General features: G+C 31.0%; 2 protein-coding genes across 2 annotated transcripts; both read left to right on the top strand.

Annotated features, from left to right (window-relative positions):
• The first annotated feature begins 513 nt into the window (after positions 1–513).
• LOC139520715 (uncharacterized) lies at positions 514–12150 on the top strand. The gene is made up of 3 exons (XM_071313592.1): positions 514–938; positions 5774–5836; positions 10748–12150. The coding sequence occupies exons 1-3, from the start codon at positions 810–812 to the stop codon at positions 11063–11065; spliced, it is 510 nt and encodes a 169-aa protein (XP_071169693.1). The 5' UTR covers positions 514–809; the 3' UTR covers positions 11066–12150.
• A 5555-nt stretch (positions 12151–17705) lies between these two features.
• On the top strand, positions 17706–20874 carry LOC139520714 (uncharacterized). The gene is made up of 4 exons (XM_071313591.1): positions 17706–17771; positions 18079–18290; positions 19296–19370; positions 20273–20874. Exons 1-4 carry the CDS (start codon positions 17759–17761, stop codon positions 20600–20602), a joined length of 630 nt encoding a protein of 209 aa, XP_071169692.1. The 5' UTR covers positions 17706–17758; the 3' UTR covers positions 20603–20874.
• Positions 20875–27173: the final 6299 nt, after the last annotated feature.

Genomic DNA, 27173 nt, shown 5'->3' with positions numbered 1-27173 from the left:
ATGCATTTCCGTCAAAAACTTTGGTATTAGTGAACATCATTCGTGCGTTTAGGGGCATCGTCACTTCCGTTGGAACACTTTGATGCTATTTTGAACGAATTATTCGGCAAATTGTATTCTCATAATTAACAATGAGCACGTCTGTAATTAAGGAATTGTGATTAAGTACCTACAGAACAAACATTGTTTCTAGCTTATTCTTCAAAATGACGATCACTAAGACGCTTGATGCACGTTAATAGTACAGGGATACCCTCTAACTGGTAAACTGTAGTTTATAGTGCGAACCTGTTTTGTATGTTATTATGTCGACTGTCTACTGGTGATTGCACGAATATAGCATGTTAGTAGTAAAGCGATTTTTTTTACACTGCAGCAAAATACAATAGTTCAAACAACGGGTCGATAATTGAGGATTGAGTTCTCCTTGAATTATTCCGGTGAACTAGACTAGGTATTATCAATTACTTTCCGACAAACATCCCTTTAAATATCATTTTCATTTAATACGTTGTTGTTTTGGCTACTTTTTTTTTAGTTTGGTTTACTTCCTTAATGAAATTTCGGTCAGCTCAGCAACATATTATACATTGATTGTTTGCAACATTGAACGCTTTTGGTTGTTGCTTTTTTCTACCTCTGGAATAATTTTCATACTTTGACTGAAAAGAAGTCAAAATGAAAAGATTTTTTTATTTATCGTTAGATTCCGATTTTCTTCTTCTACAGATATATTGTTATCAATTATTATTCCAATTGGTAAAGGATTAATCATACGGGAAGAGTGTTTACCACAAAACATTAGAGCTATGCTACTGAACCCGTGTAGAACTTTTGATATAGAAGCAGCGCGTGTGCCAGATTTTGATATATCGTATAATATGAGAATGGTTGTGAAAGCAATGATTGAACAAACTAAAGAAATAAAAAGAAAATATGTAAGTATATCTTAATATATGCTAAAAGGATATAGTATATCTAATTTTAATAGTAAAACATTTTATTCCATATTGGTATTGTCTTAATTTTTTTATTAATCATTTGAATATGATTAAAATAGAATATTCACTGGAGAAAGTTGTTATTCGACGCGCTGAACATCACGTGCTTTTACATGTATAATTAGTTAATTTATTTCAATTTGGGTTGTTAAATAAATATCTTTTTAAATGTACATATATTTGTATTCAATATTGAATAAAACAATAACTGCCTTGTGTTCCGATTAATATGTGGTCTAATTTACCATTAAAAAAGTTTTATAAAATTTCAGCAAAAGACATCATTAAGGATGTACACCTCTTAGGAGCCAAAAATTCTAGAATTAAGCTTTTTTTCTTAACCTCATTTTGGGGTTTATAAGACTGTAACTAAATAATTGGTGAAGAAAAAATCATATGGTGGCGCACTTCTTTTTTTGCTACGCTCCTTTGAAAATGTCCAATTTTGATGATTTTCCCATTTTTCATCGATTTTTACCTATTTTTAGGCTATTATCGTGACAAAAATCACAGTTCCACTATAAAGTTTTTTTCATACTTTGTATAAAGTTGAAGTGGACCAATCTGAATAAATTTTACTTAAAAAAACTATAGGTAGGTGTTAATACAAGAAGGTTTTATGATATTTTGACGCTTTTTTGTGTAAAATTTACCATGCTGTCAATTTTGTATTTTTGTGATTTTTCTCTGGTTTAATAATAAAATGCATATTATTTCAACTTTTTTGTTATAAATGATTGAACAAATACCTTTTGAAGAAATTTAAAAGACCAAAATGATATGGAATGTACATGATTCTTGTAAAATATTTTTTTGCATCCCTAACCCATTTTCTCAAAATTTTGGCTAAAAAAACTGACTTGATTGGTCGTAAAATTTGAAATCTGGATAACTCAAAAACCAGTCATTGTTAATAGCACAGAGTTATGCTTGATTACGTTAGGAAAGACCTTATTGTTATTCTAATGTTTTTTGCTGTTTTTTGTTTTTGGCATTGCCTTCCCACGTTTCTTTTGAAGTTATCAAGACCAAATATGAACCATCGATAGACCTCATCATGAGGCATGACTAGATGACCCTGTTAAGGATTTCATCATCCCCTTTATAAGTTATCTCCATTTTATTGGTTTTATTCAACACGCCCCCCTCCCCCGTTGTTTTTACAGATATCATTACCTTATTTCGACGATAGGTATATTTCATCATGAAGTATCACCGTATGAGGCTGCGTAGGATTTCGTCATCTTATTTTAGAGTTATATCCCCTTGAAGCAATTTCTTTTATTTGCATTTTTTCTTTAAAAGTTTTTAAGATAGAATCGATTTCAAAATGGCAGCATGTACAAGAACAGATGGCAATGTTAATAAACATAAACAATCATTTTGTTATTAACTCTTATAAAGAGTTATTTCCCTTAAAAATTATACACAATTTTTGAAAATTTGTATTTTGAGAACAGGAAGTCGTAGAGACTTTCCACCTTCACCAATAATCTTTAGTTCATATGACCTTTAATTTGCATCCTATTCAAAGGTCACCGAGTGCAAAATAAAATTACGCTGCAATTTCAAGCTGACATATTAAGAAAACGATAAGAGTTTGTTTCATGTATACTGTGTATAAAATGTCCGATCGTCTGTTCAAAAGTTACGACAAGATAATTCTTAAAAGTATAGAATTGTGTGTATATCTTTGAAAAGGTAACAGATATCAACCTACTATAAATTGCAAAAATGATCAGTACTTTAAGACCTTCAATTTGTGGTCAATGTGCGGTCATGATGAAATTCAACCTTGACCTTTAAAGAGACCTTTGACCTTGTGATACTTGAAAGGTCAAGTGGTCTTGAGTTGAATGGTGATAATCCCATGTTTCTATGACTTCCAGTTGTTAAGTTTGGTATTGCATCATATATTTGATGATTCGTTGTGACTTGATGAAATTCGGAATTATCTAATGAGTTTAACATGGTTATATGTTTGACCAAATATCAAAAACATTCAATGAAAAATATGCATAAAAAGTGTATTTGAATTTTTCAAGTTTTGCATTGACTTTGTAAGTTTCATAAGTCTTATTTATATAATTGATATTGCATCATTTTTGGCACTTTGCAGAATGAGGTCATTTGATATATCAATTTGAAGGTCTCAATAAACTCTACTCAAAAATGAAAATTTTAAACCCCTTTTTCATCCCAGTTGGAAGGGTGGGGTCATTTAGTGCAAAAATTCAAATTTCTCAGATGGTATGGTTATCGCATATCATATGAAAGAACATAAAGCGTACATTTTAAAGTTCTTATTGACGTCCCCAAAAAATTTGTTGGGTGAGATCATTGAGTGCAAAAACTTAATCTTCTTTTAAGATTAGGTTGTTGTATATCAAATGAAAGGTCATAATGTGTACATTTGAAATTACATATCAAATTCCTGACCTTCAAAATTGAGTTAGATGTGGTAATTGAGTGCAAAAATCTAACTTTCTAGAACATGGCGTTGTCGCATTTCAAATGAAAGATCATCAAGTCTATGTTTCATATATCATATTTCCGATCTCGAAAATGAAGGAGGATGAGGTCATTAAGTGTAAAAAGCGAAAAGTTTCAGAAGGTATGCGTCATATTTCAAACGAAAGGTCGTACAAAGTACATTACGAAAACATCACTGTTACAGGAAAGACCTTTCAATTGTTTAACAAACAATTGAGATACTAGTTTGTATAGTATTTTTTTACAATTTCTTAATTATAAGAATCTAGCTCTAAATTTATAAATCGTAAAGTTTATGTAACTTTTAAAATGAACAAATAACAATATTTATTATTATTTATGTCTACGTAGCTATTTGTGCTATTCTTGATTACTGTTGCTGTTATTTACCTTTTTTATTTTGCTATTATTGTGATAAACAAATGATAATAATAAAAAAAAAAAAGATGTAAAGGAGGGGCTATGATAATATAAAATATTGATCAAACTTATAAGAAAAATAAACATGATACTGGGAGATAGATAATCAACGAATCCTCGACAGACTGAAGAAAAAACTTTAAAAAAGGATGTCTGTTACAAGCAATAGAACGTAAAAAAAATTGAACTGTTCTAAACTAAAATATTTTCAACCGCAAATCATATTTCATTAGTCAGTCCTTTTTTTACCAAGTTTTCTTGAATCAGTCTATTTCAAGAAGGCACTATATGAATTAAAAATATCGCTAAAAATCTCAATATGAGTTTGAATATTTCTTTGGTTTATGTTGCCTCTTCTACAATTTTTTGCGACTGTCATTCAAAGGAGAGGTTTAGCTAGCTAATCAACCAGGTTAGTCCACCATTTTCTACATAAAGAGATGCCTGTACAAAGGCAGGAATGTGACAGTTGTTTTAGTATTCGTTTAAGGAAGCTGGCTTGTCATGTTTTGGATATTTTGTCAGATTTTCGGAATCATCTGGTTTTATCCATTTGAATGCCTTGCAAAAATTTGCCTGGTGACCCCCATTTTTCTTTTTGTAAATCTTTTACATGTATAATAATAAGCCATCTGTAAAAGTCTTATAAAATTTTAATTACTTTTTATTGCGAACCCAATGGAACCTTTCCATAGATTCACCTGATAGTTACCTGTCCATTTAAACTTTTGCAGTTCTATTGTCCCATCTAACAAATACAACAGGTATTGTTCTCTGTATAGTTTATTCACTCAGACCTTTAAATTTCTTTTAAGGGAAATCTATCACTCATTGATTAATCTACCTGAGTAAGAATTAACTGCTGAATTAGATGGAAATAACATTTATTTATAAAATAAACTGTATTTGAGTTTGAATGTATTATATTTTCAATCCGTTGAATGAAAACACTGATTCAAACATTAATGAAAGTTGATTTCTGAAAAAAATCAACATTATTCCTATTTCGAAAAAAAAAATTGATAAAAAAACCTAAAAATGTTGATGTTTATATATTAAGGCCTTCTTAAAAGTATTCGATTTTGTTCCATGGATTTATGAGTTTTGAACAGCGGTATACTACTGTTGCCTTTATCTATAACTAAACAAAATCTAAAAGATGCAAGTTTTCATACGAACAATACTTTTTTTTTTAAAACAAACTTTTTATGATTAAATTATTATTTATTTTGAACAGATAGAAAAAAATATTTTATTTATTTTAATAAACATCAAATCACAGGGATTTTTTTTTTAAGTGAAACATGTAATTTCCATCAATTTAGCAGATAAACTTTTTACTCTGGTAGATTAATCAATGAGTGATAGATTTCTCTTAGAAGAAATTTAAAGGTCTGAGTGAATAAACTGTACAGAGAACAATACCTGTTGTATTTGTTCAATGGGACAATAGAACTGCCAAATGTTTAAATGGACAGGTAGTTATCAGGTGAATCAATGAAAAGGTTCAGTTGGGTTCGCAATAACAGTTTTTGAGAACTTCACCTTGTCAATACTAAAGCTATGAAAAGTCAAGAGAGAATATTTTCCCGCCAAATTTTCAATGGCTAATATCTCGAAAACATGTTTTAAAAAGTTAATTACTTTGAAACTGAGAAGCGAACTCCCTTAATGTCTTCGGGCTTTTAATTTTGCCATAAGATAAGGGGCATTCCTTTTTGAATTTCCTTGGAGTTCTGTATTTTTCCTATTTTACTTTTGACAAACAAATTGATTGATATACAAAGAAAAATATATGCAAACATTTTAAATGCCTGAATTTCTCCATTTATAAACCATTGAGTCGGGTTTTTTTTCAGAATTCAAGATCTGTAGTTTCTCATGGAAACAGAGTAAACATTTATCTACCAGTTAAACCACCGGTAAGTAATATAAATCCAGATATACATGAAAACACAGCTATAAATGTTGCTTTCCTTTTTTTAGGTGTAGAATAGTTCTAGTTCCGTCTTTGGTATCCGTATTTGTTTATTTGGTATAAATAAACTCATCATAGATACCAGGATAAAAACATCCTAGTTCTCTATGTCTGTTGATATGTTTGGATCATTAAAAGAGAAAACTACCACATTGAATACTGAATTATTTGAAAGTCTAGTTTAGAAAGAGAGGTACAAAGGCAAAATACAATTTTAATTTTCACTATAGCATAAATTACTTTAAACATACATTGTACATTATGAATGAACAGACCATACTAATTTCAACGCGATTTCTTTTCAAGAATAACCTTCATAATCTACGATAAATCGAATTAGATTTATTATGTTCACTCAATACCAACTTTTTGTGAAGTATTATCCATACTATATTATCAGCTTACTGGCCTTTTACGGATCTGTGAAATTAAGATACTGAATTTGTATGACGTGTGATTAATACACAACAGGAGACGCTCCTTCAGTCGAAATGTCATACACAATGAGAATTTCGTTTCTGGAACAAAAACGATATCGAGATTGTGTCATTTCTTGGTCGAACAAAAATAAATAAGTTTGATTTTAAATAATATCTGTTTTCTATACAATACGTTTTGGCTTGTTTAAACACGATTAAGTTAATCAACTTCATATTTCTAGGTTTGCATCTTAGTTCAATTCAATTTGATAGCTATTTTGAGAAATATGAACATTGGATACATAATTTGTTTGACAATAATACAGACACTATTTTTAACTTTATTGTGCATAAAACATCTAAAACTTAAATGGTCATGGAGTAAAGATTCTATGTACTGACGTTGTTTATCATCTTTACAAAACTAGTGTTCTCTTTTTTTTTTTGTCTTTGTAAATTATTACTTTAACTGTTTATTCTGTAAATAAATAAAATGTCCTGTACTAAGTCAGGAATATGGCCATTGTTATATTATAGTTCGTTTCCGTGTGTGTTTCATTTTAACGTTGTGTTTCTGTTGTGTCGTTTGTTTCCTCTAATATTTGAGTTTGAATACGGATTACTATCAGACGTGGCACGGTACTTTTCTATCCCAAATTCATGTATTTAGTTCCGATGTTATATTTGTTATTCTCATCGGATTTTGTCTAATGCTTAGTTCGTTTCCTTGTGTGTTACATTTTAATGTTGTGCGTTGTTCTCCTCTTATATTTTAAGCGTTTCCCTCAATTTTAGTTTGTAAACCGAATTTGTTTTTTCTATCTATTTATGAGTTTCGAACAGCGGTATACTACTGTTGCCTCTATTTTCCTATTCTGTTTGTTTCTTTTGTTTACACTTTTTTTTATTGCCCATGCGTTTGTTTGTTGATCATTTTCCGATCGGTCGTCACTGGTGAGTCTAATGTCTATTATTGGTAATGAAACTTGGCTAAACAAAGATGTATTATCTTCTGAAATTTTTCCAAACACACTATTTGAAGATGTATTCCGAAACGACAGGGTCGGAAAAGAAGGTGGAGGTGTATTAATCGCCATTAAAAAAGGTATTATTTGCCAAGAAGTATATAAAAGCAAAAATGTAGAACTTATTGCTGCCCAAATTAATATAACTGATACTAAATCCTTAGTTATTATTTCTGCATATAGACCATCAAATAAAAATGATATAGACTATCTGAAACAAATGATCATTGAAATTAATGAACTTAAGTTAAAATCTAAAAAATCCACCTTCTGGCTTGGTGGTGACTTTAACCTTCCAGACATAAAATGGCCTGAGCAAAATATAACTGGCTCAATGTATCCTAAGGAGCTGAATGAAGCATTTATAGATATGCTGAACAACTTAGGCATTGAACAAATGGTTGATTTTCCAACTAGGAAAGATAATATACTGGACCTTTTCTGCACAAACCAACCTGCATTAATAACAAAAATAAAATCTATACCAGGTATATCTGACTATGATATTGTTTTAGTGGATGCAATCTGCAAGCCCCAAAGATCTAAACAATCACAACATAAAATTTATTTATGGAAAAAGGTAGATATTAAAAAGATAAAAGACGTAACATCTCATTTTATATCTGAACTTATATCTCAGACTAATGAAAATTTAAATATTGACCAATTATGGAATAAATTCAAAGAAGGTTTAAATAAAATAATAGATGATAATGTACCAAGCAAAATCACTAAATCTAAGTACACCAACCCTTGGGCAAATAGGGATATAGACCATTTATGTAAAAAACAACGTAAAGCTAAAAAAACTGGTAAACAAGAACATAAAGATAAATATAAAAAGTTAAAAGCTACTGCTCAAAGAGAAATAAGAAGAGCCCAGAGCACATATATGCAAGAAATAATTAGCCCCCAGTTAGAAGAAAAACCTAAATCTTTCTGGCAATTTATTAAAAGCAAAAAAACAGAAACATCTGGAGTATCACCATTAAGAGGAAAGGATGGTTTATTGTATAGTGAGCCAAATACACAAGCTAACATCCTAAATGAACAATTTAAAAAGGCTTTTACTACCGAAGATACATCCTCTATGCCAAATAAAGGTACAAGTCCCCACCCCACTATGCCAGACATATTTATTAGTAATAATGGCTTATTAAAGTTACTTAAAAACTTAAATCCACATAAAGCCACTGGCCCTGATAATCTGCCAGCATATTTTTTACATAATTTTGCAGAAGAATTGTCTCCATTTTTGACATTCTTTTTCCAAAAATCTATTGATACTGGTAAAATCCCAAATGATTGGAAGCAGGCTAATGTTGTACCTATATTTAAAAAAGGTGACAAGCATAACGCTATTAATTATATACCAGTTTCATTAACTTCAATATGTTGCAAAATTTTAGAACATATTTTAACAAGCAACATAAGGAAACACCTTGCAATTAATAACATATTAAATGATAGTCAGCATGGGTTTAGAAGCAAAAGGTCTTGTGAGACCCAACTTATCATCAGCATACAAGACCTTGCTAAATCATTGGGTTATGGTAACCAAATAGATGTCATACTTTTAGATTTTTCTAAAGCTTTCGATAAAGTCCCCCATAAAAGATTAGCCCAGAAATTAGAATTTTATGGTATAAGAAATCAAAATTTAAATTGGATAAATGACTTTTTAGCTGACAGGCAACAGCAAGTACTACTAAACGGTGTAAAATCTTCAAAATTAGCAGTTGATTCTGGTGTCCCTCAGGGAACAGTTTTAGGCCCAACATTATTTTTACTCTTTATAAATGACCTACCCGAACATGTAACTTGTAATGCAAGACTTTTTGCAGATGACTGTTTATTGTATAGAAATGTAAATAATAGTTCTGATGCACAATTACTTCAAAAAGATTTGTCTAGTTTAGTAAAATGGGAAGAGGATTGGCAAATGAATTTTAATCCTGAGAAGTGTTATGTTATTCATATTTCTAAAAAAAGTAAACCTTCCACTTTTGATTATATATTGCATAATCATATTTTAGAAGCAGTAAAAGACAGTAAATATTTAGGTGTAACTATAAGCCATGATCTTGATTGGGGAACACATATAAACAATATTACTTGTAAGGCAAATAAAACCTTAGGTTTTCTTCGTAGGAACTTAAAAAACTGCACGTAAGGTTAAAAACCTTACGTACACATCACTTGTCCGTCCGGTCGTCGAATACTCTTCTCCTGTCTGGGATCCGTACAAAAAACAACACATCACTCAGGTTGAGCAGGTACAGCGTAAGGCAGCCAGGTTTGTCTTCAATGATTATAAAGACAGATCACCTGGAGCAGTTTCAAATTTAATAAAATCGTTGGAATGGGAAAAATTAGAATTAAGAAGGAAAAAGGCAAGATTAACTATGCTGTATAAAATAAATTGGGGGTTAGTTGAAGTTCCTAAGGACAACTTAACAATATCTGATAGACGCACTAGGGGGAAACATAAATTTAGGCAAATATCAACAAATAAAGATTTCTATAAATTTTCATTTTATCCTCGAACTATTTCGGACTGGAACTCACTACCTGAAGCAATAGGTATGTCAGACACCCTGGAATCCTTCAAAAGTGGCATATCCACTCTAACATTTGAAGGATCCACAGCAACTTATTAAACTTTAAAGCCACTGTACATAATGTATATATGTTATTGATAACGATTTTTCTTGTCATATTATTTTTAAATTAAGTCCATATGTACATAGCACACAAGTTCCGGGAAGTTTTACACTCCTACCTAGGAGTCTACTCCCGTATTCGGAAGAAGAAGAATGTAGACTAAACGCGCTTCTGGTGTATTAAATTGTAAGCCTGGTACATTTCATAACTAATTAGGTCACGTGGGAAATGGCGTCATTAAAGATTTACCAATGAACTAAAATGTTCGTCGATTCAGTAATAGACTAGTCAAATGAATTATGGTTTGGTTTTTATTGACTTTAGAATAATGTCCAAAATCTAGGTAAATTTGCTCACCTTTTTAGTCAAATTAATATGAAAATGCATCATTTGAACAATTTATGAGTACGAGTGGAAACACATTTCCATTAAACTGAGAATTTGCAATACTGAGAACGAGTACTTTTACACATTAACACATCGTAATATTTTGATGTTTGACTGATCAAAAGATCAAAAGATAAGGAAATAATCGTCAAAACTTTTTGATAGCGTGTACATACAGAACTTTTTATAGCATATTATAGTTTCTATAATTGTGACTAAGTTTAAGGAAATAATTCTCTATAATTTTATTTGTAATCAAATATAAACTTTGAAATGTACGAAGCAGAACAAATAAACACTGTCGAAAATCGATAGTTTCATGAAACCGGACATATTTATATTCCTTCATATATATTTTAGGTAATAACAGATGCTGGATTGGCGGATATCGTGTTATCGTTCAAGGCTTATTTCATACAGATAATTTCCATGGAAATTCAAGAACGAAATCTGCATCGTACAGAAATTCACACCTTTGAGGATGACTTGCGATTGTTAAAGAATTATTTTTTATCAGGAATGTGTTTTATATCAAAACGAATTACAATTCAGTCTGATACAATAACACCGTTATGTATCAATGCATTACAACTTTTACCAACCTACCAAGCGACGTCTATGTATGTTTTAAATCATTTGAAGTATTTCCTAGGAGACGTTGATAGAGCATTTGAATAAACGTTTAGATTTTGATAAACTATTTGGCATGTTTTGGTAAATCTGTGATAGTAAGGCAGCACATAAATTATTTTCTTAAATTATTATTTGATTTTACATGTTTTACCGTTGTATGATGTATCTACGTTTTTGTTTTAATATGTATGTATGAATGTTTTTCTTGCTAATGTATCACCTCCCCTTCCCCAATACATATGTATATATCATCCAAAACTTCAATAAAAATGCATCTTAGATCGATTTGTTAGCTTTATTTTTTCTCACGGAAATGACAATTCGCATGATAATCAATTGTTTTCTCGGATAAACTTATTCTGTTTAATTTAATTGAAATCATAAACAAACTATTTTGTCAATGATATACAGGAACGAGGAATGTTCATCATAATTTTTAATATAAGCAAACATATGTTTTCTCTTCCCTTTTCAAATAATCCAATCTAAAACAAAAATCATATTCCTCATTTCCAAATACACTAACAAACCCAAAGGACGAATCATCTGTTTAATTGTTGTTTGTTTTTCAATTGTGTTGTATTTTCCAACCTGTAGATATTGGATTTTTGTTCCTATTGAAACAATTACACAAAAAAAACCAAAGATAAATTACACATTATTATTTTCAAAGTGTATTATTCATGAAAGTCCAAATCCGTAATCCACGTCCTTGTTTATTTTATACATTGTTGCTCTTGTCAACTATTTGAACAAATAAAATAAACATATACCTAAATTGAAAAAGGCTTTTAGAATTGTGTCCGCAAACTAAGAAAGGAAACATTTAATGTTTACAGTTTTCCTATGGAATTTTCTCATTTAGATTGTATTCAATATGTTTTATCCTTATTTATTCTATTTTTTTTTATTTTGAAACTTTAAAGTTAATATTTGTGTATAATATAAAGAAATCACTATCTTATAAAACTTGCATGAAAATCAATACTTTTGATCCAAATTTTCTAAAGGTATTTATTTCATTTATACTTTTGTGAATAAAATTATCAGTCATAAATGACGGAATTTAATTTCACTTTAATGTATGTCTATTTTTATCGTTTCGGACTAATTAAACTTTTTCAAAGTACTAACGTACTGATTATTCGAGTGACCGATATATCTGATGACTTGTTAGAGATTTCTAAACACTTCATCGCCATTTTTTTTTTATGTTTATACAGGTCAATAAAATCGTTAAACTATACATCAACAAAATAGACAAGCACCGTTGGTGGTTGACATTGATAAAACAATAAAGAAAGAGGGTATGCTGTAAACGGTCAACTTTGCAACATGTTGCTCATATCAAAATGAGACTGGCATTTCTGGCTTCTTTTCACTATATGTTAAGATTTGAAGTTTGTCAATATAAAAGATCAAATGGTGTCATTTCCTTCTTCCCTTTAACAAACAGGAGTCAATGTCTACTGTATAAATTTCTGTTGGGCTACAATGTCAGGATCACACAGATATAACAGATATACTCTCCGAGTCTTTCTACATTCAGATGTTCTGTTTGGTACAATTACAATTACTTGCATGGGGATCCTGTTTCATAAATGTATAGGCTTATGTTAGCACTAAACTCCTCTGTGGTGTCTGCAGCTTATATGCTGTCCGGTAGGATATTCGAGTCTTGGAATGTTCTGAAGAAGGAGGAGCTACTTTAGACCTCGTTATTGAATCTCTTTTGAAAGAGACAGTCTTGGCGTCTTGTTCTGCTGTTATACCCGAGGTTAAGGTTATATCCAGTTTCTATAAGCTGGTTTTATATTATGAGTGGCATACATGTTCCGACATACAAATGTCTTATGAACGTCTGAAAGATGTTTAACACGTTTTTATGTTCGAATTCAAAAAGCGTTAGCATACCTCCTTCTGATGTCAAACGAAGAGGAGTGGAATTGTAGTAGCTGCAATCATCAAGGTGGACAAAATTTAGCGTTTCTTGCTAACTGTTGCATTTCGAGACCAATCAAAGCAATTAACTTAATTGCATGACAGATTTCGACCAAACGTATTAAGGTACAAGATTGAATGATATTTTTCTTCGGAAGTTGTTGTTCTCCAAGTACACACTGATATAATATCTCAAGAGGAGAAATTGCAACTTCCAGAAGAACGAGTCAATCTCCACATTAGGGTTTTCTCAAACTGTAACAAAATACTCAATTTTGAGTAAATGTAGAATTGCTTAGACAAAATAATAGATTTTTAAGTATTTTTTAATCCAGAATTCAGTGGAAATAAAGAAATGACAATGAGAAAAACGAAAACCCCAACGACATCTTTTGTATTTACTAAAATGAATAACAGTCAAAACAGACTTTCGTTTTAGTTTTATTAACAACTCATCGTTCCTCTGCATAAAGTAAAACATACATGAACATAAAACATTATAAATTTTCGTATTCCAACGATATACCTTCGTTTGGGACGATCAAACTTAAAAAACCTTATAAGACAAGGATGCATGGATACCTGAACATGTATGGAGGGACATGACCAAAAGGGACACACAATTAAGACAAAATCACTGGTAGACTGAATAGACTGGGTTTTTTTTATACCCTGTGGTATTCTAAGAAGTCTGACATCGGCTATTATTTGTATATACGTCACCATGAATGTACTCAACATTGTTCTTTAAATAATCAAACTATGGTCTTCAGTAGATAATGTATTAATTAAAACTTATATCCGCGTACTGTCTGATATGGGTATTGATTAACACTATTTATAATAATATATAGGTCACTTCTTTCCTAATCATTATCGGTTTTTATTGTTATGTGTATGCAATATTTAAAATCAGTAAGAAAAACTATACAATTGTCTTTAATAGCACTTTATAAATTTCGTGCGTTCGAGGCCAACCTTCATCAGGAACTCTGAAAACAAATGAAAGCCATGGATTAATTCATACGACGATGATAAAAAGTTAATAATAATAAAAGAAACAAAAAAAAGGAATAGCCAAATAGTTAAAATATTTTTTAACTAGAACAGACTACAATTATAAGTGCATCTCTTGACCTTTCGCCCCCTTTATGAAAACAAATATTACTAAGAGGTGTTCATATACAATGTTTGTTGGTTTATCATTTCTACAAAGATGCATTGTGGGTAAAATATAGAAAATGAAAGATTGAATAATAGCCCAATGTATGTACAAAAAAACATATGTGTTACAAAGCACCAAAAGACAATCGAGGATTTAATTGGGATAGGAACATAGATACAGAATTTTGGGGATAGTTAACATTTTAGCTGAATACCGACCCTCCCCCTAACCCGGGACTGTGGTATAACAGTACAACATAATAACGAACTATAAAAATCAGTTGAAAAAGCTTTAAATCATCAGATGGATACAAATAAAAAAAAAACATCTAACAAAAACACAAAGTGGACGTGGCCGGATACTTTTACCTCCAAAAAAACTAAAAGAAACTAAGTGCATATCTGCATGAGAGTACTCGCAGTTACTGAAGCTACTAAGCTATTTCAAAGCCACTAACCTATTTTAAAACAAATGCATCTAATCGGTCCTTTTTAAGTGATCTTCATAGCTTGTTCATATTTTTGGCTATAACACCACTGTCTAAGGAACGGGGTGGGTTGGCGCCCGCAAACAACGTTATTTTACACCCCAAGCAACCTTCGGTAGGTGCCTATCCAAATTCAGGAGCATGTATACAGTGTTTTTGTTGTAGTTGATGTTAATACTATTCAATTTTCGTACTTTGTTTTGTACATAACTCAGGTTATTAGTTTTCTTGTTTGATTTTTTATTGTACATTTGTCATTTCGATGCCTTTTTACATGTGTATGCGGTATGGGTTTTGTTCATCATTGAAAAACGTAGTGTGATTTATAGTTTTTGATTTGCATGTCATTTAGTCTCTGGTGGAGAGTTGTCTCAATAGCAATCATAATATATATTGTTTTTTTCGTGACTTATCGGGGGCGAGTAGTATCGCAAAAGAAATTAACCTAAATATATTTAAATCATTCTGACTACGATTTCCGAGTAAATTGAATTCGTAGTTTAAATTCTTCAGTAAGTCAAAAGATTACGTTTGTGTAGGTTGTTATCTTACAAAAGAAATCATCATTCCTTTTTACTACAATGCTTTAAACAGGCTAGAGTTTATCTTAAAGTCAATGCACTAGTTCATACATTTAAATCATATATTATGTAACCTTATACCTATCACGTGATACCTAGTCTTACCGGTTGAAATCAGGGCCATTTTTAGTAGTTATCCACACTACAATTTGCTGAACTGTTGAAAACATTATTATGAATGAATAACATCAAATTAATATAGAACAACAGCTTTTAAACTACAATGCACAAGAGATAATAAAGTTCTAAACAAATTCCTGAGCTCATAAACACGTACTGCATTTTCGATTTCCCCCATTCGTAGAATTTAGAGTCCTTGTGCATTAAATATAACAATTTCTGGTACCGTAGTTTACGACGCTGTCACAGTGCATTATATAATTGTTTCGTCAATTAATTGTTTCCTGATCCATTATCCTGCGAAGAAATCAGTCAGCGTGATTCATTTTATGTAGTGTTTTGTAGAGATTTCGTGGTATAATTGAACAACTAATTCCTGGAAAAAAAACCCTTGTATACACGTAGAAAGCAACGTAGAGACGTCATCAAACTCGGCAAACTTCAAGAAAAGTATAAAATAAGTGTATTAAAATAAAGTATCAGGATATGAAAAAATATCAAATTATGTTTATATTCAACATTCAATATTTATGATACTTTGAAAATCAAAAATATAAGTTATGACAATACACCAAATATAACTAAATGAAATACATTACCGTGACTACAACAGAAACATAGAGTGATGTATGGTACGTTGGTGGAATATAACTCTATATTAGTGAAAGATTTAGCGCTTTAAAACTAGGTTCAGTTCACCATTTTCTACATTTGAGAATGCCTGTTCCAAGTCGGGAATATGACAGTTGTTGTCCATTCGTTTGATGTGTTTTATCATTTGATTTTGCCATTTGGTTAGGGACTTTCCGATTGAATTTTCCTAGGAGTTCATTTTTTTTTGTGATTTTACTTTCTAGTATGCATGAATGCTGTACACATTTATGTTAATATAATATAACTATTGAATAAAATAAATTTAGATATACAAATTTGATTATAAAATGAGCTTTGTTTTGAAAAAAAATATGTTTAACCATACAGACCTGTAATGAACACTTTTTTATATAAAGATTTAACACCTCCTGATGACAAGCATCGAAGCATCGTTGTTTGTAATTGTCATTAAATCCGTATTCATTGACAACACACGTGACCAATATCAAAACACTCATTTTCAGTACACATTTGTGATAGCTCAATTAATAAAATCCCATCTTGTCGCAGAATTGTTCCCTTACTTATATTAATCAAAGCTTCAGAAAGCCTAAACAAAAATATTTCCTACATAACCTGCATATAAATATATTTATCAGTATCGTTGTACAAATCTGAAGAATACTATTTAGTTTTTCTTGTAAGGCAGCGAGTTTACAACCGGGCGTGTACACTGTAAGCGACTGAAATGGGAACCATAAAATATCACCACAGATACTTGGCTTATGATTAAGAACGTCAGACGCACGTTTCGTCTTTATATACCTCGTTAATGATGCTCGAACCAGTGGCAAACCCCCCTAAAAATAATAATTTAACGCAGTTAAAGATATTAGAGACATTTAAACCAAAAACCTAGCACTAAGTATCATACACAGGGGTGGGTGGCTAAGGGAGGGCTCATAAAGACAATTAAAAAAGTTTCAAACTATAGATGGACAATTATTCTGTCTATTGTTTAATACTTTATGTTCCCATTTCTATACCTTTTGATTTTTTTTGTAGTTGAAAGCTGGTTAATTCAGATATGCGTGTATCTCACATCTGAAATTATACATAACATCGTGACCAAAAGAGAATAAAACAAAACTCAATCAACCCACAACTCATTACACAGAAAACGTATAAACAACACGTACCCTACACAGAAAGTTAATATAGGGAAGAAGTTGGCAGTTCCAGCGACATAAGTATCACCAAAGCGCATTCTTTTCAAGTAGAACAATACAATATGTTCACCTTTCAACTGATAAATTAAATTTAATAGACAAATGTGTGTTTGATAAAAAAAGAAACACATATTATTTTTCTAAACATACCTCATTTTAAAATCAAAATTGTGTATCTAAATTTATTCCATTTAAGTCAAACATGTCATGAATGATCAAAAGTGTGTCTTTTGAAATATTAACAAGAACTTGTCCAATGGCATAGATCCAATATATTCGCACAATTAATCACTGTATGGTAAAGTATGAAGCTTTGCACAGTGTTAGTTATAATGTTCTGTAATACATATTTTTGGATAAAAAAAACCATCTAAAAAAGAAATCGATATTGGCCGCCAAATTTGAATATGTTTTACCACGCATTACCTAGTTCCGTAATTTTTTCGGGGTTCTTCAACCGGACACGCGAGATTCATCATCGATTACCGGATATATGAATATATATATGTATATAAATAACAGTGGGAATTGGGAAAATTTGTTTTTTATTGTCATTGGGGTATATATAATAAAATTCAAAATTGATGATATTATATAATTCAGAAAGAAAATTAAAGTATCATGAAGATCTCCTGTACGTTATAAGTATTAACAAATCTATTTGACACACTTATATTTACATAAAGCATTTTTTTTTTAATTTAATTTTTCGATACAAATTTTCATCTTTATCTGTAACATTTACATTTACTATAAAATCAAAGTCTAACATTTAGACTAATTTATTACACTGTGAAACAGTTTGAGTTGTTTCCTACGTTTAAATCTCCATATGGTATTATATCTTTTAAATGCTTAAATACAAACAACTAAATATAGCTTATGTGTTTACTCAACGATATCATGACATTGATATCATATTATTTTTTTTATTTAAACAGATTTTACAACTGCTGTGATGGTATTATCAACCTATTGTCAATACGCGACAACGTGTAAGTGTAAAAGATTTCCAAAGAAGACTGTGTTAAACTTAAAAAAGCAATGCAGACAGAAAGAAAACAACGTAAATGAAAATGTACCGATTGCTGATAATATGGATAAATTTCTTGAGGGTCTTCTACTTAAAACTAATGAAACACTAATCAAATATGTAAGTAAATTTCAAGTTGTTATTCAGATATGTGGTGTAGATTTTATTTTTTATATCATGGATTCCGTTTATATTGGTTTTAAAAGGTGTCAGTACTCCATAAAATGTTGGATAAATGAATTAAAACCCAAAATAAATATTCTCTCTATTAATAGAGTTTAGAGAGGAATGTTGAACACGGTTGAAGGTTACATATTATAGAAAAATACCTACCTTGATTTCCGGTAAAAACATTATTCGTGCTGATTTGGCCAATTAATGAGTTCTAAAATTAGTGAACAAACGACTCTTGCTGAAGTAAACTAATTAAATTTGAAAGGAACATTATCTTAATGTGAAAAACAATTACATAGAACTATTGAATTTCTATTTTTGTTTTCTTTGGGAAACATAATTGAGCGGAATTCAGTTCTGATATTTTCCTCGTTCTTATCTAGATAAATTACACGAGGAAAACTTATTTGACATAAAAAAAAATATTTAGTTGGGATTGATTCCGGTTTCACAGTTTCATATTTATTGCAATGTATTCGTATCTTACTCGGTATTTATTACTGTTTTGATATGAGCTTCACTGATGAGTCTTATGTAGACGAAACGCGCACCTGTGGTATTAAATTATAATCCTGGTACCTTTGATTACTATTTACACCACTGGGTCGATGCCACCGCTGGTGGACGTTTCGTCCCCGAGGGTATCACCAGCCCAGTAGTCAGCACTTCGGTATTGACGTGAATATCAATTGCATGGTCATTTTTATAATTTGCCTGTTACAAACCTTTGAATTTTTGGAAAAACTAAGGATTTTCTTATCCCAGGAATAGATGACCTTCGCCGTATTTGGCACAACTTTTTTGTATTTTGGGTCCTCAATGCTCTTCAACATTGTAATTAACGAAACGCACGTCTGGCATATTAAATTATATTTCTGGTACCTTTGGTTACTATATGTATTCATTATGACACTACATATTAAATATTAATAATTTATTTTTATTTTTCAGGAAAACCGTTCAGTAACGGCAGTCTCAGAAAACCATCGTTCTTCTAGTCAATTAAAACTTCCAGTATTTAAAAAAGTAAGTAAAGTATGTTACATTCTATGACATAATCATGACAAATATAGGAAGATGTAAATTTAATGATATTTATTAAAATATTCAGTCTATTCACACATCTCTTATGTATGACTAATTCATGAGCCCTTATATTAATGAACAATCGACTCTTGCTGAAGTTAACCAATCAGTTTGAGAGGAACTTTGATGACATGTTGATAATGCAGCCTATACTAAATTATTTATAGTCCACAAAACATGCATATATTTGAGGATATTTTTTACGCAAAAATTTATTAATCAAAATACATTGGTATTGGCATAGTATTTTTATTTGTCGTTCGTTTATTGTTGGTTTATTGTCTCACAGATGGATACAAAACATGCAGGTACATTTGTACAATGCACGGAATAATACAAATCAAAATTAGAAATACATTTGAAACTACAGTTACGGTGATCAGTTTAACACCGGTGATCATTTTCTAAGTTCAGTGGACCAATATAGTAGAAATGTCATATCATAAGGAATATTTGTACTAAGTTTCATTTTGATTAGACATAAACTTCATCAAAAATCTAAAATTTTAACCAAAAACTCGCACCTTCATTTTCTATGTTCAGTTGACCGTGAATTTGTTGTCAAATCTCAAATTTGGCATTAAATTAGAAAGATCATATCATAGGGAACATGTGTACTAAGTTTAAAGTTGATTGGACTCCAACTTCATCAAAACATTTCTTGACCAAACACTTTAAACTGAATCGGGACAGACGGACGGGCGAACGAAAGAACAGACGAACGGATGCACAGACCAGCAAACATAATGCCCCTCTACTATCGTAGGTGGGGCACAAAAACGCAAGCGAACTCTTATACGGTTTCATGATTATTTTACTAATTTTTTTTCATGTATTTTCAGGGGAATAGTTTAAACTCTCTTCGAAAGAATGTTGCAGAAGGCCTGAAAGTCTTCTATTTCAGACTTTTGTCAATGGAGTTTAAAGAACAAGAACCAAAGTTTAAAAAGTCTCAAAAACTGATTTTTGCTGGAGAAATTAGAGAAGTGAAAAATTATATTGTTTATGGATTATGTTTATTTCGGTTCAAAAAAGTAAAAATTTCAAGAAAGAAATCCCAGTTGACTAAATGGAAGAAACTAGCCGAATATCAGACAGGCTCTTTAACGATTCTTAGAAGCTTCCAAGAGTTTCTTAAGCAGGTTAAAAAGCACAGTCGAAGCATGTGGTAATACACGCACAGGGCATACTTCCGAATGATCTCAATATTGCATTTCGATATATTTACGGATGTTTTTGAATAAAAGTTGTGACATCATCATTTGTGACTTTAGTGTCGAACAATTGTGTGTAAATGTTTTTATATGTAATAGCAAGAAAAAGAACAGTAAAATAGTCGTCGTGCAATACTCACAGTATTTGTAAGTCATATCTATTTTCATGTTATATATTATAAAGGGTGATATGTTTTGTTAAAATTTTATTTCTACTTGTTTGTTGTTATTTACGCAATTTTTTTTATGCTTTAAATATTTATATATTCTATTATGTATTTACAATAAAATAGTTATTTAAAAAAATGTTTTTCATGCATAAAATAATTATTCATAAACTATAGGTGTATGCCGTAACATTCTACCGAATACGAATATTTTTATCTGGAATATGACAGTTGTTATTCATCATTTGAAATTTTTAAGCTTTTGATTTTGAATTTGATTACGGACTTTCCGTTTTGAATTTTCCTGGGAGTTCGGTATATTTGTTATTATACTTCATAGTTTTATACCTTGATACTTGGCAACTCATCTTTCGCTAGCACTATACAATCATACATTATTACTTGGAGTACTACAACATATTGATGATGGAATATTACACGGTGTAAATGCTTCTAAATTATTGTTCTACTTCATACCAATATATTTTTTCTTAATACTACAGATTTAATGGGGCATTACGGCTACGGTTAAGACAAAAGAAAGTTTCATTTTGTTTTGTTTTAAAAAATTACAAAAAGGAAGATAATGAAATTAGTATTCAGCTTTTCTATGTTGACAATACGACAAAAGAGATAATTTCAGCTTTCCAATTGTAAACTTTTCATTTTGTAGTAGCAACATTCCAGCAGCACCCGCATACGGGGTATATATCTTCCTATTGATACGACATTCCCGTGCTTGCATTTCCTATCATAATTTTCTTGATAGAGGATTGCTGCTCTAAAAGAAGCTATTAAACCAAGAGTTCCAAATGGTGATGTTGAAATCATACCTTCGTAAATTTTACGGACGCCATCACGAGTTGGATGACCATTATGGAATAACCGTTTCACAAATGATATCGGATATGTTCCTTACGTCTTAACTACAACCCCTTCCCTTTCACATGAATGTGACCTACCGAATTATACTATTTACCGGATTTGTTATCACTTAATCAACACGACGGATGTCACATGTGGAGCAGAATCTGCTTACCCATCCGGAGCACCTGAGATCTGCCCTAGTCTTTGGTGGGGTTCGGGTTGCTTATTCTTTAGTTCTATGTTGTGTCATGTGTCATGTGTCATTGACATTGCGAATGTCGCAACAAAATCCAAATGTCAACCTTACTCCTCTCTTTCACTTGTTGAATGATGGTCCTTTATAATACAGATAGATTTAATGTCATTTAGGGTCTTGTGGAAAAATAATTGTTAAAAATGAAAGGCAGTGTCTTTTTCTGTCAAAAGTACAAGAGACAATTATATGCAGGAAGAAATGTTATTTCTAATTCAATCAGAAGTTGAGGATAAACTTCAAAAACCGTCTGTCATACAAATTACAGTGTTATATGACAGTTAACAACGAAAACCACTGAACAATTCCCCTTCTTTTATTGTGGAGTTCTCGAGAGATACAAATGAGCAGGGCCAATTTTGAATTTCTTGAATGCATTTCACATAAGAAAATTTTTCTAAAATTCTTCGACTCTTTACTTGTTTTCGTATTATCACAGCCCAAAGTATCTTCTCTTAAATTCAACAATTTCATGGCTTATTTTTGAACATGTCATCAAATTATTAACGCTGAAAATTTTACAAAACTGGAAAATTTTACATATTTTGACAATTTTGGCAGGTGTCCCAAAACTTTATTGGAAGGACAACGTTAATTTGAACCAAAAGTATGCATCACGTAATTATATGTATGCATGGTCCTTCTGCTACAAATTAATGTATTTAGGTTAGCCATGTCCTTCGACGACACACTTGATATAAACTTGTAAAATGAGTACTTATCAGTGATAATTTCCACAACAGCACCATGTAGCGAGAAATAACTTTATGATTTTATTGAAACAAAATTAGGGGGATAAATATTTAAATGCCGATATGATATTAGATTCTTAATATTAAAATTCCAATGAGAATTTGATAATGCTAAATAAAGGCATCAGTAGTATACCGCTGTTCGAAACTCATAAATCGATAGAAAAAAACAAATCCGTGTTTACAAACTAAAACTGATGGAAACGCATTAAATATATTAGATTAAAATATCCCATTGAGTGAAACAATTACAGTGAAAATTGGTCCCACTTATTTACTGTGATATTGAGTTAACACATTCAACATAAAAATGATATTGCGATACTAGCAAGAAAATGAACCAATATGTTATTTAAATCAAGTTTCTCAGATTTTGTTTATAACAAATCTAAATTGAATGAAAAGAATTCTTAAAAGAATAACTTAAAAATATATATTTGTCAACAATTATCAATTTGATTATGTAGCCATGGTCAATCTTGTAGCCTTATGTTCGATGTGAGCTAAGGCTGCATGTTAAACGCCCTACTTTGACCTCCAATTTGTTAACTTTTTACACATTGTGACTTGAATGGCGAATTGTCTCGTTGGCACTAATAACACATCTTCATATTTCGATTATGTTTGACATAATTATGTGAGTGCAACACCGAGACCAAATGCAAAATAACATAACAGAAGAATAAGCAACAAACGATACTTTAAATATTGCTGATCAGTTGAATCTTTTCAAGCTGAAGAAAAAAACAATAATAACATGGAAAATCCCTTGTGTCAGTAGTCGCATTTATTTTGTCTTGCTAGGGTACTGTTATATATAGAAAAGAAAAGAGCAAAATTACTGATTTCCAAGGAAAATTCGAAACTAAAAGTTTTGTATTAAATGGCAAAATCAAAAGCTCAAACACACCAAACGAATTGAAAACAACTGTCGTGTTCCGGGCTTGGTACAGGCATTTTCTTTTGTAGAACATGGTTGATTAAACCATTGTTTTATCGCTATCTAAACCTCTCACTTGTATGACAGTTGCATAGAATTCTGTTATATCAAACACAATCTGCGGCTGACCTTTCTTCGTGTCCTATTATTCAGACGACCATGCGCTGGATTTCTTTTATGAACCTGATCTTGTGTAATTGGCTTATAAAAACTTCTACTTAAATGTCATTTGATCTCCGGTGGAGTTTTTTCATTGGCAATCATACCAGATCTTCTTATTTTTATATTTACGCACTTTATGAAATGCAAATGAACTTTCAGTCATATCATTTGGTAAAAATCGTGTAAACAATTAAACCACTTCAATGGTAATGTATTGTAAAATCATTGTTGTAACTTTTCTAATAAATATTTGTTTTGGTCACATCATCGTTTTACCAAACTAGCATTGAACCTCAGTGTTTCGACGCCCAGCTGATTAAAAGAGAAACTTAATCCTTCCTTAAAATATATGACTTATTTACGCAGCCTCACAGAGTAAACATTCCCATTAAATGCGGTTCGTTTCTTCCAATTTTGGATGTGATTGTTACTGGAGCTCTTAAAAAAATACGCTTATACCATTTCCATTCTTAATTTTAAGAATAATGTTTTAAATAATAATTTTGGATACATGAATATACTACACTCTTTATATGAGTGTTAATGCATAAAATTGAGGATGGAAATGGGGAATGTGTCAAAGAGACAACAACCCGATCATACAACAAACAGCAGAAGGTCTTAAATGCAGCGAGAGATTCCCTCACCCGAAGGCGTCCTTCAACTGGCCCCTAAATAAATATATATACTTGTTCAGTGATAATGAACGTCATACTACACTCCAAATTATACACAAGAAACTAAAGTTAAAAATAATACAAGACTAACAACATAATACCACACATAATGGGTTTTGGTATACACGGTGAATGTGTCAAAGGGACCACAACCCGACCATAGATTAGACAACAGCCGAAGGCCACCAATGGGCCATATTATTTCTCTGTTTTTATTTTAACAAGGTTGCAATTCTATATACCCTAGATCTTTTATTCATATGAGAATTCACAAGCATGTGGCCCGAGAACACAGTTATTTCGTAGTGCATTTCTTTTAGACAATAAATTCAAATTAAAAAAATCGCACCTGCTCTTTCTCAAAAAGATTTTTACAGTGTAGTGTACTACCAGTGAGACAAATAATATAAAAATTATAGAAACTTCTACCAGCTCTAACTCAAAATATTGACAATTCTGTGTTAAGGGGGTGTAAAATTCAGTTTGACAGCTTCAGACGTGCTAAAATTTGACCTTTTAGAACTGGACCAATTTACTTCTTAACATAAAGATTCAGCACCCAATTTTTTTTTACATGTAATTACATCCCCCTACTTGATATTTCATGCATTTAATATCAAGAAATAAATTGGGAAAGTGTATCAAATAAGACATGCAAGTTATACACTGTTTACACTAGGGACTATATTCGTAGACAACGAAAACCAAAGGACGATAACTGTGTCCTTGGACCATGTACTAGTTAATGAGAGTGCACGTGTCAACTAGGATCCTTATCATACGTTTATTAAGAGAAAATACTAAAAATTTTCAATAAATACAAATAAGATTAAAAAAATACGGGGTTATAATGATATTGTTCTAGTTACAGTATTAAAAAATATCAACAGCGCAATTGTTTCTGTTGAATGTTCTTGCATTTATTTGTTCTGTATTCCTGTCATGTAATGGTGTCACTTAAGTGTTATATTTAACATTGCAATACAAGTGCGAGGTTCGGCTAGCCACTAAACCAGGTTCAACTCACCATTTTTTCTTAAAATGTTCTGTACCAAGTCAGGAAAATGGCCGTTGTTATATTATAGTTCATTTCTGTGTGTGTTACATTTTAATGTTGTGTTTTTGTTGTGTTGTAGTTCTCCTCATATATTTGATGTTTTCCCTTAATTTTAGTTTGTAACCAAGATTTTTTTTTTTTTTTTCTCAATCGATTTATGAATTTCGAACACCGTTATGTTGCCTTTATTTATAGACACAATGATTTATCAAAGCGCCATAATCACTGGCCAATTTCTACAACTACAGGCGCATGGATCTAAATCTTGATTCAAACATTGAACTCCTTCCACGAAGTCGAACCAAAAAACCTAACTGACAAATGTTTAGAACTGCATGCAAAGGAAAAGCCATAGAAAGATATTGAAAATTAATAAGGACAATTTACAAAATTGTGCCATTTCGTATGTTCGTACATAAAGCAGTCAAGGAATGCATTAAACTTAGAAGTTCATAGGAGCTGTACGCAGAAAGAAAGAGTTGAACTACAATTTTGAATTTGATGAAAATACATTGTTTCATAGATGCATTGTATTTATTTTATAAAAATTTATATATTTCAAAAGTAACATTTACGTAAATGAATTCTGGCTCATAAAAAGGATTAATTGGATCGAATGTAGAATGTTTAAACACCTACGCTATGGATAAGCAGTTTTATTCCAAAAATATACTGTTTTAAATGGGTTTTTACCTTATATTTATAACTGCATATTTCATTGATATAATTGTATTATAGGTGACACTTTCTCTCACGAGCTCACCTTTCACAAAAATATACAATACAAAGCATTTGAAATATTTAAATACCATTGTGTATTCTTTTTCAAATTCAACGTTGGAATGTTTAACTGCTCTTAAGAACATAATTGAAATCTACCCACATCGAAATTTATTATTACTCAGGTAATATTCTATGAAATGTACCAAAATATTCTATTATTGTTATTCTTGTCTATTTCATATCTAATAACTACATATATTAATTTAAATATTAAATATCTACTAGATATTAAAATATCTAGACACGCTAGACAAACATTAGTTAATGAAGATTACCTATGTTCAGGTTCTTTGCTTTTAGAAACATTTAAAGCTTGTGATGTTGACACTGCAAGTTTTAATGTAATGTTTACTTTATAAGACTAATACTAGCATTAACATGACTGATGTGATTCAAATGTATATAGAACTAATATTTGTAACGGTTCCTTTGAGTTACTCACTGAAAACCTCAATAAATTCTCTAAGAAATGACCCACAAAAATATTTAATACCAAATATACGTTACATAATTATAATAGCGGAACAATAAGAAACCAGCCGACATCTCAATTTATTTATATTCATATGAAATAAAAATGATACCTCGAAAGTACCTGCTCATAAATGAATTTACTTACAAGCTCCCTGATCGACTAATTAATTTTTAGTGAACGATAGAAGAGATGACACAGATGTGTCAATAGATATAGGAAGATGTGGTATGAGTGCCAATGAGACAACTCTTCATCCAAGTAACAATTTATAAAAGTAAACCATTATAGGCCAAGGTATGACCTTCAACACGGAGCCTTGGCTTACACAGAACAGCAAGCTATTAATGGCCAAAAAAACTAGTGTAAAACCGTTCAAACGGGAAAACCAACGGTCTG

The sequence above is a fragment of the Mytilus edulis genome, chromosome 4 (assembly GCF_963676685.1).
Source record: "Mytilus edulis chromosome 4, xbMytEdul2.2, whole genome shotgun sequence".
In the NCBI taxonomy this organism is placed as follows: domain Eukaryota; kingdom Metazoa; phylum Mollusca; class Bivalvia; order Mytilida; family Mytilidae; genus Mytilus; species Mytilus edulis.
The sequence above is the reverse complement of the archived record's forward strand: the minus strand, read 5'-3'. Positions and strand labels throughout refer to the sequence as shown.